Source organism: Megalops cyprinoides, chromosome 7 (genome assembly GCF_013368585.1).
Source record: "Megalops cyprinoides isolate fMegCyp1 chromosome 7, fMegCyp1.pri, whole genome shotgun sequence".
NCBI lineage: Eukaryota > Metazoa > Chordata > Actinopteri > Elopiformes > Megalopidae > Megalops > Megalops cyprinoides.
The window spans coordinates 12,533,700-12,550,288 of record NC_050589.1 but is presented as its reverse complement, the minus strand read 5'-3'; the positions used below and the strand labels follow the sequence as shown (position 1 = coordinate 12,550,288).

At 40.4% G+C, this 16,589-nt stretch overlaps 1 protein-coding gene across 1 annotated transcript; it reads right to left on the bottom strand.

Moving 5' to 3' along the window:
• Window positions 1-2,952: 2,952 nt before the first annotated feature.
• On the bottom strand, window positions 2,953-9,468 carry vgll4l (vestigial like 4 like). Its single transcript, XM_036534220.1, has 5 exons — window positions 9,260-9,468; window positions 6,643-6,805; window positions 6,059-6,356; window positions 4,682-4,769; window positions 2,953-4,069 (listed from the first exon to the last, which is right to left on the bottom strand). Exons 1-5 carry the CDS (start codon window positions 9,324-9,326, stop codon window positions 3,738-3,740), a joined length of 948 nt encoding a protein of 315 aa, XP_036390113.1. The 5' UTR covers window positions 9,327-9,468; the 3' UTR covers window positions 2,953-3,737.
• Window positions 9,469-16,589: the final 7,121 nt, after the last annotated feature.

Here is a 16,589-nt window from a genome sequence, read left to right as displayed (position 1 = left end):
GCCCAGCAGCGTTGCAGCGGTGCGGATGAACAGGATCAGTGGGATCCTCTGTGCCGCGTCTGGAATGCAGGAGCCTGTGGAGCAGAGCCATGTCAGGGCATGCTCCCTCACATTCCCGCTCTTCCATCTGCAGAGACAAACAAGCTGCTTCACATGACTTCATTGTGGGCATCTGACCCGTCACAGAGGAGCTGAGAGAGAGGGTGGGGACAGAACTCACCAGGTGGCAAATCCACCAAAACAGATTCTGATGTTTAGACAGTGAGGGCTGAGTCATAATATAGGGAGGAAAAAATCCCGTCTGTGTTGCAACAAAGCTGCCTTACTTACAGCTACAAAGGTAATTCACTTGTGCACACCTACAAAGATCTGGAACAGAGAGTCTGTGGTCATCGTCTTTGTAATTCTTCCACTACCACATGCTAACCCCTGGAGGCAAGATGATATTTTACATGTGATTTGAAAAAAACTGTCATGGGAAAGAGGGGTTTATGGTAAGGGGACACTGTTTGCCCATTCAGCATGGGTGTGACCTGGTTACCCTTAATTTGGGGGCTGCTTCAATAACTGAATTTTTAAGGAGAATGTGGGCAACAGGGATCTCAGACAATTATTGGTTGCAAGAGGAAGGAATGGACTGCTGAGTGTGCATGTAACAAGGATATACACACTGAGAACATGGCAGGTAAAGATCAGGTAGTGCAGGACTTAGTTTTGGGGTTGAGGGGGGTTGGAGGGAAAGCAAGGAATAAAATACATGACAGGGTATAGAGTGTGTTAATCTCAATGCTAGCTGTGTAGTAAAGGGGTGGTCAAAGGAAGGAAGTTCAACGTAGCAGGGTATAGATTGTGTCAAAAGGATTGAACAGAATTTGATATTCGTCTGAGTAGTCTGCTAAAGCCTTCAGACCTCAAAAACCCCTTCATGGATATGTACACATCAATAATGGTTGACTTGAACTATGTCTCAATAAACAGGACAATTGTCAGGATGGGGACATCACAGGCAAGAGCCTTGGGATGTAACCAATACTTCCACTTCTTGGGAAAATGCACGTCTTGGTTGAAAACAAGGAGGCGTGAGGTGTGACAAAGGTGTGCCTCTCAACTGGCTGATCTGGCTGTGCAACAGCATTACCTGTAAGCTTTAACATGAGTTAAATGGTTTCCGAGGCACAGTTACCCAGGTATGTAGCTGACAGTACGAGCAGTGTTCCTTTTCTCTTTGCGTACACACAGCACACTCTGCTCCAATTGGTCTGGATGCCCAACTATGCTAGTGGGGCGGCATTGTAACCAAAAGGTTGCTGGTTTGATTCCCTGCTGGGGCACTGCTCATGTACCATTGGACAAGGTACTTAACGCACAATTGCTTCAGTAAATTTCCAGCTGTATATAAATAACATTGTCAAAAAACTGTAACTGATGTAAGTCACGCTGGATAAAAGCATCTGCTAAATGCCAATAATGTCATGCAAAGTTGGCAATTGGTCCTTGTGTCTGAGGTCTCCCTGTCAGTTATTTTTTTTACTGTCGTCAGCTTCCTCTTACCAATACCTTTACAGTTCCACCTCCTCTTACCAATACCTTGATAATTCAGCTTCCTCCCACCAAACCCTTGGTAATTCAGCTTCCTCTTAACCTATTCCTTTATAATTCAGCTTCCTGTAACCATATCTCAGTGATTTTATCATTTTAGACTACCCATACCTCTATACTTGCAGCCAAGTCTACAGCTGAGAACAGTACTAGGCTACCACTGCTGCTTCAGTTAAAGCAAAATTAATTTAAAAAGATGAGTAAATATAGTAATTGATCAACAAATTAATACTAAGAAATACAATCATTTTATGAATATCTCTACATTTGTTTCTATGTTTTTCATTTCAGAATCACTTAATGAGAAACATTTATAGGCTGTTGCAACAGGAGCCTGCCCAACAAAAGTGTAAATGCCAGGACTTCATTCTCCTTCTAAAAAATCATGCTGGACACAATTGCAACTACTGTAACTTCATTTGAATGTGAACTTTTTTTTGTATTGTCATGCTTAAATAGTTACTAACATGATCAACTCTATCTGTGAATGAGAAACATGATACATCCCAACATTATCCATTTTAGTTTCTAATATGAATTTTAATATGAACCTTTACTGAAATTATACAGGTGCATATTTTTAAACTTTCCTTGTAAATGTTATGATTGTATTTTCAGTCTCCCAAGATTTTATTTTTCAGTAAAATCATTTCTGTTTTAAGTACATTATGTAAGAGTACTTTCTCAGAGTGGTCATCCATGAACATGGCTCCAGTTTTCAGTGAGAGATTGTGCTGTGAAACCAGAACGTTGTCATTATACATTCTTACAGAGGATTGTGAACATAAGTGTAAAATAAATAGAATTCTTCTGAATATTCAAGAAAGGGCATCTCAAGGACAAGCTTGTTGTGCTAACTGTAGTCCACCTTTTGATAGAGTGAAGTTATTTTTAGTTTGGAAGGGTACATCAGAATCTGCTGCATTTCTTCTAATATTGACTCCTTATATGAATTTTTTTTGTGTTGTACTCTGCCTCACTTGTAAGTTGCTTTGGATAAAAGCGTCTGAATGAATAAATGTAAATGTAATGCATTGCATGCAGTTTCTGAAATAAATCACAGAATGGAAAGTGATGAAGAAAATACCCAAACATAAAGTATATTTAAAACATATATTTCCAATGATCAATACATTTCTGCAAATTCCAGTAAGTATTGGACTGAAGGAAATGAAGAACAGATAGATATTCCATGATAATACAGTCTTGACAGATGGAAAGTGTCCTTTAATGCAAAAATCACAATATAAAACACAGTAGCATGTAGCCTAGTAATGTCCAACATCGCCCCCCCCCCCCCCCCCCCCCCCCGCCCACGAATAAACAGAAAAATCTTTTTTTTTTTTAGCTTGGAAAACTTTTGCATAGTTCATGAAGAGTTGACATTTATATACAAAAAGCTGAACATGTCATTTGCATTGGCTATGTCTGCCATTTTAACAGTTTAGGATTTTCTTGTAGTTGAAACATACATAATTGGTGAGATTTCACCCCCGGAGAATGCCGGGAGTGCTGTTGTCGGAATATATCCAGTATATCCAGTTATTCAAAACCGGTTTACTGATTTTGGTGGAGCAAAATATTATGTCAAACAGCTTGATTTTCTATGGAAAAAAACATCTTTGTGTGTCGGTTTTATCACAGTTAATGGGATAGTGACCTTTAGCTTATATACTAGATATTACTCAGTACTGTGTGACTCTCTCAGTTTCTCTTAGCTCCGATTCCCACACATTTTACAGTATATTAATTTAAGGTCAAACAAGTCTTTTAACATGAGTAAGAGACCCAGTGTATCGCAGTTTGGTACTTCCTCATGTATTGAAATGTATTAACATCCTGTGTTTATTGTCCGATTATATAAATAAACTGCACCTCTTCAGCTGTTACATTTTTTGGCACCTAGAAAGCAGACAGCAGTCAACACTTCTAATTGGCACACTGCTCCAGTTGAAATGACTCCTTTGTATTCATATTTTCTAAAATCCCTCCCGTACACATCTTTGAAGGACGACGACGCACACCGCCTTGGACTGAGTCTAGTGCCTCTTTGCACACGTGACATGGCAGCGAATCTCTCCTGCTCTGTCCCGCTTGAGTTCACGTTTCACCTTTGAATTGCATTCTGGGATTGCCAGTCATTTCTTGGTGACATCCTGTGCGCTATCTGGCCATGGGGAAGCGGGATGTGGGGTGGAAGGACTCCCAGAATCCTCTGGGCTCTGAGCCCGGCTGGGAGAGAGGCAGAAGCTGCGGTTGCTTGTGGGAGATGAGGAAGAGGAGGAGCAAAACGATGGTGAAGCCTTCAGCTGAAACCACTTCTCTCCCAGGGCCTTGGCGAAGTGGTCATCCACAGACACAGCGACGGACAGCTGGCAGGACTTTGCTTTGCTGGCCTCAGGGTAATTCACACCAAGGCTTCTGCGGAAGTGTTCCTCAACCACATGGTCATAGGCCGGCTGTGACATCGCTGATTGAAAGAGAGAGAAGGAGGGTTATTTCACTATGCTAATAAATCACTATGCTGTTTGCAAGGGCATCGGCTAAATGAATGTAGTGTTAATACAAGCAATTACCTTGCTAATTCATTAGTTCCACTAAATAAAAATAAGATGGCTAACATAATTGGCTGCATAACCTCTATTACTGATTAAGGTCCATGCATAATGAGGATAACAAATAGAGCTATCTGTCACAATCTCTACGCAAAATTGTGTATAATAGCTGCAGTGTGCACAGTGTGTAGGCTAGCAAACGGTTTGAGACGTTTTATCAACACTTAAATTCAAAGATAGCTATCACTCTCCATTTTGAAAATTGCTTGCCATCAATAATGTTTATTGACTCAGGCAATGATTTTAAATGTGTGATTTTGAATACATGACATTACATTACATAAATAGATAAATAGCTACTTGTCAAAAACGGTTATTTCTACATTTTTAGGTTCTTGAAAGAGTCAGAACCTCTTGTTTTTGTTTGAGCTAAGAAGAATTAAGCAGAATGGCAGACGTGTTTTTCTGAAGTGTTTTCCTGGTTGTTGTTTATTTGAAATGGGTGGGGCTGATATGTTGGTGCCTACCTGATGCAGAGTGCTTGCAGTGCTGGTCTGGTGACAGTTGGGTGGAACATGTGACAGAGGAAACACAGGTGATCACAGAAGGACGAACCTGGGGGAAAAAAACAACCTGCTTGTCAGCGATTTGCACTTTATTAAAGAACTTTCACACTCAAATATGTTCAGTCTAACACGTTACATCTAACATGACTGTTTTATGGATATTAAAAAAAAAGAGAGCATTCCTGTTTCAGTGTTTTCGTGAGGGACAGCTTGCATGTTACACAAGAGTAATAAAAAGAATAATCAAATCTGTTGCGGCCATTCAATGAACACAATAGTTCAGCTCCATTTAGAAGCACAAACTGCCCTCAACGAATGACTTTCAAACTGTTTGTCTCCAGGCCAGCACCGCTAATGCATCAAATGGAAACAACATTGTTGAGGCTTGTTGGTGTCATTCTTCCTGCGATTGCACATATTTCCCTCTAAAATCAGGCTGGATTGCATATTTGGAACAAGAACTGGCTTGCAGTGCTTTAAAGCAGCACTTGGGAAAAGGGAATGTCTACACATTCTGATTCACCTGGGAGATTACCTAAGGTAAACAGGTATGGGCTGACTGGAAGGATGTGCACTCACCCCTCCACCCAAAGGGCTCATCAGACAAATCTCAACAGGCACCAACCTCCTGATCAGCAAGACGTAGCGTCACCCCCACCCTAACGCATAACTGTCACCTGTGTAGAATTTTCACATCACCTGGCCTCTCAGACGTCGCATGACTCAAACTCCTCTGACTAATATTTCGGTCACAGACTAACCGTAAACCGGCTGAGGCAAAATTCAACCGAGCCACCCACTACCTGGGAGATCGGATCGACATTTAATTTGTTAATTTGACATGTATTTATATCATTCAATGTGTTTGCCACATTACAGGGCCTATTTATTTGAGGGTTTCTGTGTTTTCTCTTGTCCCATAAACTGGCCCACAGTAGACGGGCATACAAACAAATAATATCAGTTGGGTGTTTCTTATATTTCCCCTTGTCCCCTTAACACTGTGGTTGAGTAGTGAAGGTAGAGGTCAACACCTCTTCCAATTCACTGTGATTCAGACACTGCTCTTATGACTCAGATGTTGTAAATCTCAAGGGTGGGACAGATCTGTGTGGAGATCCAAAAACTGATGCTTACATACTTTGTGTTGAAATCGTAGATGGCAGCTAAGGTGGCTGTAGTTAGTGAGAATCTAACGTTTTTCAGTGTGTTATCTCAAACATCCTCCCAAGCATGGTATTTCCTGTTTACATAGCTGGATGTATGTGTTTGTTGGAGAAGGGAGACCGTTAAATTCAATGCTGGGTGTTTCAGGTAAATGCACACCTGGTGTGTTACCTGTGTTCGGCTGCAGGTAGTGTTGCTGGCTTTCTCCCCTAGTCCATCTGTTCCCCATCTTGGTTTCTTGATGAGTGCCAGTGGCTCATCCAATGGTGGGCCAGCAAACACAGGGCTGGACAGGGGGCTGATGGGACTAGGGCTGGAGCTAGAGAAGCTCCGAGAGGGGCTGCGGTGGGGGCTCCAGGAAGTTGTGGTGACAGCAGAGTTTTGTGGGGAGGGGGCTGGGCAATGAGGGGGACTCAGGCTGGACGTCCTCTGGACACTGCGGGAAATGTTCCGGAACACTCTCTGTCGCCTGGGGGACACAATCATTAACGTTATACCAAGAGTGTGAATATTATACCACAATAATGAATACTAGTTATACATGTGACACTCTGAAACATCCTCTCTGTTGGAGGATAAAATTGTGTATATTGTACTACAATTGTGAATGACATCAAGGCCTGCATTTTGAAGTTAAGGTGTAGTGGTAACAAGTAGCAGTGTGGTATAGCAGTACTAGGTAGCATGAGTCTCTGTTCATAATAATTTTTTATTGTTTTGGAAAAGCCATGAGGAAGGACAAAGCGGTCACTCACGATGTCAGCACATGAGGAAGCCGTCGGACTTTGGCAGACCTCTCTCCTGCTGTGAGGCCTCGTTCAGGGCTGTGCTTGCGCTTGATTGGATAAACTGGTGAGATTCGAGCCTTATCATTGGCCATATGCCTGTATCTATCCTCAGTTCTCAAGTTAGGCTGCCCTAAAAGTTGAAAGAAAAACAACATATCATGAATAATATATCAATACACAAAATCAATATACCTTCAATTTTTTATACAAAGCAGTATTTCATATTTGATGAAATGGCAATATGTTTTATTTTTAAAGTACATCGTTTGATTAGTACAAATGTATTCACTTTTAAAGTTGGGAAAAAATATACTAAGAAACAGATTAAGGATGCATAATATTACATGAAATACTCCTTTTAGGTGGTTTAAAAACATAATTCTATTGCATAGATCAGAAAGGCCTCTGTTTTCAGTGAGACATTCATGTTTCAGAAGTCTTTGCATGTATACTTCCTGAGGCATTTTCAGGATGAAATATTGCGCTGGGCACAGACAAAATGAGCAACAGTAGAATTCCTTAGATTCTTTCATCTAATACTTCACCTGTGTACAGAAAAGAGTACTCTCCAGAGAGATTACAGTTTCTGAACACAGGAGTAAAATTAGAACAAACGATCTGAAGATTCCCGTCACTCATCGCCATTGTTAATGGAGAGAGATGGCATCTTATAAGGCCATTCACTTTCAATACTTAAATTAGTTCTATGCTGCTACAGTTTCAGTGTAGTTTCTCTCTTTGTCTCTTAGTCCTATTTGAATGATATTTGTAAAAACATTTTAAAATGAGGCCATTCCCTGCTATGGCATTGATGGTTTCATCCATGATTTCTTTATCAAAACCAATGTTATTCAAACAATGTTACTGCCAGACAGTAGTGCTACCACTTCTGAAATTTTCCTTTCATTTTATGGCTATGAACTGATGTACTGTAGCGAGTCCTTGAAGAGAATGTTTCAGTTATTCAGTTATTCCCAGTGAAAGGTTTCCAGCATTCTTAGAAGGAACGCAAATCCTGAATTCCTGAATTCTTCGAGCAGTGAACAGGCATTTGAGGGAGGATACAATTTCACTGGTGCCCCCTCTCAGCACCCCCTCCCCCCCCCCCCCCCCCGAGGCACACATGCATACCTGTGCAGTTCTGCTTGTGATGGGCTGTTAGCTGATAACCACGCCTTCACTGACTTTCTTATGCCTGAGGCAAAGTTATTTTTCTACTTGTACAAAAATACCAGAGTGGCCTATCACAATGTCTCCTGATCTGGCAGTTAAATTGTTTCAACACATAAATCCCAAAATATGCTAAGTCCTCGAATTTGTATGAAAAAAATGATCTGTTCCTTGTGGCACAATGTGAATTGTTCTGACCCATAATCTTAAATAAAAATATTGAGTAAAAATGGAATTTAATTGGCTTGCAGGAGTCCATCTTGGACCTTACCCCAATTTTTCTAATTCCTTTTTAAAAATGTATGAAAAAATATAAAAATACTAATTTGTTGTTCATTGATGACATTGTGGTTTCATTGCAGTTACTTTTAATTTAGAATTTTACTTTATTTTGACCCATTTTAAAAATTTTGTGAAATATTACAATGACCAGGACCAGGGAAAGAGGCTGTGAAGAGAATTTAACTATGCCTGACTGAAGAAACGCACAGTAAATTGTTTTCTGTTTTGTTCATCTGAGGAATCTTGCAATAATCTTTGAAGGCCATTACACACTTACAGTTTTTTTCCCACATTGGTGAATATACCTTTTATTATGAGTTTATTTAATAGGAGCCAACACAAATAAATATCCTTGACTGTAGAATACAATTATCCATTGCACTGTACTAAAGTATTATATGCTAGTTTCCAACACTAGTCATTATGTCTAATACAGAATAAACTTTATAATATACCATCACATCTTTAACTGCAATCATGCAAATGTACTGGGAAACAGACAACAAAATGATCAAATATCTCAGATAGCTGCATTGCTCGATAATACTCTCAATATAGCCTAGTCTCTAGTCTCTTACAAATATAAAGGAAAAAATAAATAAATCATTGTAGATACAGACAAACCACAAAACAGACTGTAATATCTACACGGTATCATCCCACAATATTAAAGGCAGATTTCACTTTGCTTGTGTTGTCTCCCAGCCTCAGCGCATAGTTTCAGTAATTTATTTTGGTGTAATTTAATGTCATTTGTCACACTTTCACCTTGCTAAATTATCCTCCCATTCTGAGGAAGAAAACTGATTTTGACTCTTGGTCTAAAGTGGATAGTTTTCTGAGTAAGAACTGAAAATAAGAATGTAGGCATGCCTGTGGGATTTTGTGGGAGATGGCCTGGCGCTCGTACCCAATCAATCCCGTACTCAATTCCAGCATTGTAAGGCAGAAAAACGTACGAGAGCTGGATGCCAGCTTTAAACAGGAACTCAAGGTATCAAAAATGTCAGATATTGCTTATCACTGAAATTATAAGATGAACAAAAAAATGTATGAATTTATTTGATGTCTGTCAAGTTACGTAAGAATAGCAATTAACGCTGACAGCAATAATTAAGAAGCAAAGCATTACCTTCCAGAATGTAGACCTTAAAGCCACTGCTCATCCGAGTTATGTAGTGTAAATTTGTCACAGCCATCGTTCCACCGACTGACGTAATATCTCTTGGTAAATATAGGAATTTCAGTAAGATATCTCCTTGCAGCGGATATATTCAAAAAGTAGATGTAAAAACAACGGGTCAAATCAGCTCTGATTCGATAGCAACTGGCCAACTGAACTCTGGTAATGTTCACATGGGAGTGTGCTGAATGCCCTTGTGTCTTTGTTCTTACCTGAAGCCTCATGGCTCTCTTGTCATTGGTTAGATTCAACCCAATCAGGATGGCTTCTCCTCTTCCAGGTAATTTCCCTCTCTTTTCTGTGGTTGAGGCAAATGGCATGTTTGGGTTTTGTTTGGGACAATGCTGTGTCTGACGCTGAGCAGATTTACTCCAAATTGACTGATCTGGATGGCTTACTGTGCCTGCTCCATCAGCCGATCCACATAGTGTAAATATCAGTGAATCAATGATTCAACAAATTCACATGTATCTAGGTCATTCACTGGATCTGTATCTGCTATATGAAGTTCCTCCCTTTGAGACCTCAGCCTGAGGGTGGTCACGTAAGAGGGACCTGCAACACAGTAGATTCCTCAGTTTACAGGAAGGTTAATTATTTCACAATAAATTTGAGCCGCTTCACTGTAACTGCATTCAACTAGAATGAAAAACAGAAACATGAATATTTTCTTTGTGTGAGTCTTTTTTTTCTTTTCACAGCAAACACACACCAGCTGTTAATAGGCTGAGAGTCCAATATGGAGTTACTACGCTTCATGAGTGAAATGTTTTTTATCAATCAAGAAATAACTTAAATATGATAGAATTCAGTGTCAGTCATCAGCAGCATATACATCTATTTCAGTGCTGTGGCAGCTGCAGTTGCATTTACTGAAACATAGACTGAAACATGGACATATATGTCAGTCAACTAAATTATAAAGGCACTGCCATGAAAACTGATTAGTCAGAAAAATAAATTAAAATGATATTGGTGAAAATATTTTATTTCGTGTTTTCCTCCTATATCAATATCCACTGTTTCACCCAATCAAATGAAGTTTGACAATAAGATCCTGTCCTCATTTCTGATGTCCTCATTAGAAATGACATGAGGACATCAATGACAAATGATTGAGAATCATTCACAAAGCATTGTGTGTGCATTTCAAGTAACAATGGGCAGGGAAGGGCAATGAAGAACTGTTTTTCAGGGATAGCAACGCCCTGCACTTTGTCCTGGATAGGTGATTTTTTTGTTTGCATATGCGTAAATGGAAGAGCATTATATATGTTCTAATTTCAGTACAACCATCTCTGAAAAATCCTAAAGTTTAGACAGAGGCAATCTGTCCTTGGAATTCATCAGGGTTAGATAACTGTCTGATAATATCAGGAACAATCTGAAAAAAATCAGGGTCACTGACTTCCACAATGCTATGAAATTATTCACATGAAGTTAAAGCTTCCACTTTCCATTTCATTATTAAGAAGTTACTGGAAGGTCTGCTACTTTGCATGGTAGGAAGGCAGTTTTACCATCAGGAATGTGAGTTCAAACCCAAGGGTGAATGTTGTTGTAAATTGTATATTTCCTCACAGAAGTTTGGTGCAGTGTCTCCAGAAAATACCATAAAAAACAGGTATTTAATGTATGTTGTCCACATGGACACGACAGACTCCAAAATTAGGTACAGCAAAGTAATGTTGACCCACAGTGCTTGTATTGCTGTGTGTCTCATGGTGTCAGAACATGCTAACCTCAGATCAAACATCATTTTGAGTGATGTTTTACATTTAAACTTGCCTTTGTAACTGAACTCTTCTAGAAAGGGTCTGGCCAGTGCCACAGGCAATCACTAACCACTGAGTAACTTCCTTTGTTACACTTTTTTTTCTGAAAAACTACCATAAATGTCAATACCTGCCTTAAGCACCTACAGTACCTCTTTCCAGTATACAACCTCACCTGACCACATTCCTCAGTGTTCTTGAGGTTCAGTCATTTTCAGTTACTTGCCCGTACATGCTGCACTGTGTTGTGAGTCCTTAGCTTGGAGACGTGCTGATTGGCTTTTGCATGGAGACGTGTTGATTGGCTTTAGCTTGAAACCATGCTGATTGGCTTTAGCTTAGAGACATGCTGATTTGCTTTAGCATGGAGATGTGCTGATGGGCTGTTGCATGGCTTGTATCAGCCATGCACATATAGCTGATGACCTCATGGTCTCAGCACAAATCTCGTCATCTCAGCCAGCCCAACCATTTAGCACGACATCACCACACAGCTTGGCTCAACAACAGTAACTCCATCTAGGTTTAAGAAACATCTTAAGGCAAAGCTCTTCCACACTCACCTGATCACTCACCTGAATCACTACCACCTAAAGCAATTTCTTATGTCCTAAACTGTTTTCTTTAAAAAAATAAACGTTTCACTTGTGTCTCTACCAACTAGCTTGTACCTTGTCTGGCCAGCTATTGAAACTTGGTCATGCAGCACTTCTAATACTGTGACTCCTTGTATGGGTTTCACTTGTGTACTCCGCCTGACTTGTACGTCACTTTGGATAAAAGCGTCTGCCAAATGAATAAATGTAAATGTAATGCATTGGAGACATACTGATTGGCCTTAGCAGGGAGATGTTTTGCATGGAGATGTGCAGTCTAGATTTTACATGGAGATGTGGTGATTCGCTTTTGCATGGAGACATGCTGATTGGCTTTTGCATGGAGACGTTTTGCATGGAGACATGCTGATGGGATATACCTGGGAGGAGGCAGTTGAATGCACCATCTGAGCATCAGAGGGGAGTAAAGTTACTCATCCCGCACCAGCACAGGCAGCAGCACATGCAGGCTCAGGTGAGCAGGTGAAAATGCAGTGCAGAAAACACCTGAATGCATGTGCTACCACAGATATATCAAGCTGAGCTTGTTTACAGACTTGATTTCAAAGTACCCCAGTAGACCATATACACAGGCCTGGATTCAGTCAGCTGGTGCTCTTAACTTTGACTTACAAGTGTATGCAATTGTTTCTGTTACTTTTGTTGTTGTGTTTTTTTTTTCAGTGATTTTGGTGATCGCTGAACGTGCTAAACTGTGTTTGTGTATAATAACGTAACACTTGCATTTACTTGTGAGTCCAAGCCAAGGACAAATGACAAAGAATCCAGGTCTTGATATTAAAGGAAATGTAACTATTTGTGCCTGCATCAATTCAGAGAAAGGAATATGGAGCTTTTGAAAACTTATTTAGTGTTTTTGGCATGAGTTAATAGATTTTTCATGCCTGACTATCCCAGATATGGCCGATTATCCTTTTTGTTGTTGTCTTCTTCCTCAATTTTAAGCAATGATCAGAACGTCTATCTGTCTATTATATAGTGGCAAGGAGCAATACGAATATTTATATATGGGGGATAATTGATGAACACAGATTGGATTTCACCTCTGCTTCAAAAGGGTGGCAAGGTTATTAAGCACTCCTCAGAGCTCGCACTCTATTATGGTTGAGAGGACTAACATTTATTGGGTAAACTGGAGCCTTAGCTGACTTCACAGTATAACCTGCAATAATAAATGCAACAGATCCCCCTAGTGGTCAAATGCTGGAACTCGCGCATGGGCAGACAACAGAGGTCAGAGAAGGACAGGACTGTAGATTTCCATCCAGATCCACATACCCACAGCAGACACAGACTGGAGAGCAAGTGATTGCAATCCTGTGATCCCTGGCTAACCCACCTCCATGACAACCTTTCATAACCATAGACTAGGAGAGGGTTTGCAGAAGAAAAATCTCATTTGTATCAAAATGTAATGTGTCTTTGTTTCCTGGCTTTGAGAATCTTCCATCGCCTACTTTCAGATTTCTTGCAGTTTATTAAAAAAAGGAAAGAATCAAAGCACTCGAGGTTCAGACGGTTTCGTGATCTGGAACGGTTCCGTACCTGAGCATCTTCCTGCCAATTCCAAACCCCCCTCGACATGACAGCTGTGCCCAATGCTCCTCTAGCTTTTCTTGTCACCGCCTCCTCCTTCTGCCAGCCTTTGTAAAGAAAGACATTCCCACGCAGCTCCAACAGCATGCAGTATGAAACAAACACCCCAACGTGCTTTTACAAGGGAGAGCTGCGTTTGACCCAGACACATCCAGGCACCTCAAGGCAACACTGTGGTGTAACCGTAAGCAGTAGCAATGTGGTGTAGTGGTAAGGAGCAGCAGTGTGGTGTAGTGGTTAGGAGTTGGGCAGCAGTGTGGTGTAGTGCTTAGATGTCGAGCTTATAAGGTTTCAGGTTCAGATGCTGGGTGGGGCAGTTATGTTGTACCCTTGAACTCACTTGAACACTTGATCTTAGTTGCTTCAGTAAATATCCAGCTCTACAAATAGATAACATGTAGAAATGTATATTAAGTAAGATTAGAACATCCACTAACAAAATGAGTATTATTAAAAACACCCCTAAACTGGTCCTTCAGCCGTTGGCAGAGTTAACCCGGCTGTAGTTTTCCAGGCTTTGACGCGGACATGATAAATGGGTTTATCAGGGAGGAGTGTCTCTCCTTTCATCCTCTCTCTGTGTCTCTCTGCCAGGTCGCACAGTTACTCCTCCTTGATTGGTCGTCATGGCCGTGGCTCTCAGAGAAGTGAAGGAAGCAATGCAGCTAGCACACCAGTCTTCACTCCTCCACACGGCTTGCATGTAACAGAACTGTGTACACAAGCAGCGTTGATTCCCACAGGAATATGGAATCTATCACCATGGACAACTGCATAAGCAGAAGTCCACATTAGTTTGTTTCATAAATCACAATCTTTGACAGCATCAAATTGACTTCTTTGAGGAAACCATGAAATTTGCCAAATTAAATTTGGCCATAATGTTGTACATTTGGATAGTCAACAAGAGCCATATATTAGGCTGGTTATCAAAATAGAATCAAAAGGAATTACAAAGGTTATTGCAGCGTGGAATAAAGACTGTAAATATGGAGCATTGCCATGGAACAGCCCACGATTTTTAAAGATTTATGACATGTGACATCTTGCTTATTCACAGAATTTTACATCTTTGAGTACAAGTTTCATTCATCACCCAAGATAAACATGAGAGTGATCTATACTGAATCCAGGAAGCTCCTGTTTCACAACCCCTCAGAGATTGTGTTATTGGCTATATATATATATATATGGCTATTCTGTTCCAGCTTCTGATTGGACATTAGCTTTCCCTGCTGCCATTGTTGCCTGTGGCAGTGAGCCTGGAGTCAGGGGATGTGTTTGACCTCTAGATCAAGGTCACTCTGCTAACCATTACACTACTGATCCACACGTCTCATATGCATATTAAATAAATATTAAAGACAGCACTGCTGGCATTTACAAACAACACTTCACACAAAAAAATCCCACACATAACTTCACTCTGATTCTCACGTACCACACTGCCATTGATGCTACTGATGTCTGTGTGCTGCCACAAAGGAAGAAAAAGAGGACCTTTTGCGTTTGCAAGAAAACTTGAACTCATTTTATCCACAAGTGTATCATGACTTTTCGAATAACAAAGAAAGTGATCCAGTGTGTATTTGAGATGATATGGGTATGCCTTTTATAGACTTGCATGTATAGCGTATACACATTTGACCAGTCCTGGTCTTTGTCAGACTGTACCCAAAGCTGATCTTCATTTTCTCTGGTCTTTGTGATCTGTCTGGGCAGCAGTCTGGCTTTTCAGTAAGGGGCAGGGCTAGCAACCCAAAAGGCTGCTGATTGGATGTCCAGATTGGATGCTGCTGTTGCACTTTTGAGTATGGTACTTGTTGCTTCAGTAAATTCTCAGCTGCATAAGTGGAAATGCTGGCATGAATATAAGTAAATCTGGATAAGGGCATCTACTAAGAAACAGACATAATGTAACATGCATGCTTGCCTGTTGAGTGCCCTGCGTGGCATGCATATCCTCCCTTTTCCATTCCCTGCCAGCATGATGCTGAAATGTTTCCTCTCAATGGTGCAGTGCACTCTGCAGCCACAGCAGGTGTTAGCCTGACCTTGCGCAACCTGCCACAAGAGGGCGTATCAGAGCACAATCCCTGCATTTCCATGACCTAAAAAGGCTTGTGCGTGTGTCTGTTTCTGTATCTCACAGCTTTACTTTGATAACTCAGTTTTCTTGAACGAGAGCATATAGCTAGCATGTATGTTTGATTAGGGTAGTCCAGCAAGTTCTTATAGGTCATCAGTTTGATTACAGTGAGACAAAGCTGGAGGACAGAAAGAGTGGAAAATGAGTGAATAGAGTGATGACAGAGGATGGAATCAACCATGTCTTACACACCAAAGTTTGAAAATGAAGGTGGTGAGATAAAGAGGGTAGACATGGATCTACAAATTTTTTAGGAGCCACCCTGGTTTTGCCCTATATTTTAAAGGGTAAAAGAAAGGTGGAGAACAAGAACATTAAATCATTAAATCTTTTTAGAGTTACCTATGAGCGTTCTGTCAATGAATGCTTTTAACAAAATGCCTGTTCAACATCAGGCCATATTTTCAATGACATGAACCCTATCCTATCTACCCTTGTCTCTCTCAAGTGGTTTTAATTCCATTCAGTGGTAGATGATTGGAAGGAATGCCCTTGAGGGCCATGCTGCAGTAACAGCTTGTATTTTTCATTAAGTAAATTCAGTGAATCAATAAATCGTGTCCTCACATTTCTGAACGGTTAGATCTCAGTTTGCTGGTTGCAGGTTAATTGCTGGTAATGAATTGATTTTTTTTTTCAATTATGGAGACATAAAATGCCTAAAATACCACTAGAGTTGCATTGTAGTTTGTGGCATTTTGGCTGCAAATGTTGGTTTGCCATGTAAATTTTATTGATGTATGAATCTGTATAGTGGTTATTGATTAATTGATCATTTTGCTGTAGGAGGGTTTCAGGGTACTGTGCACACTTTGGACAACTTAAGCATCAAAGATAAAAATTTGTGTACTATAGACAAGTCAGAGATAATTAAAGAGTTTTATCCTGCAAGATAACTGTCTTTTCTTCTTGTGTATAATGAAAGGACGTGTCTTCAGTAACTGACAGAGCCACAAAATGTCACTTGACAGATGTTTAACTTCTCTCGCCTTCCTCCACTGGATTACAATGAAGGCTAGAGAACGACGTGAAATCAATACCTTCTGGATGAATCTCTGCAGACACTGAAGCTCATCTACGCACCTCCTAAATGAGCACAACAACGTACATTAGACAACCTGTGCAACACACGGTCATATAGA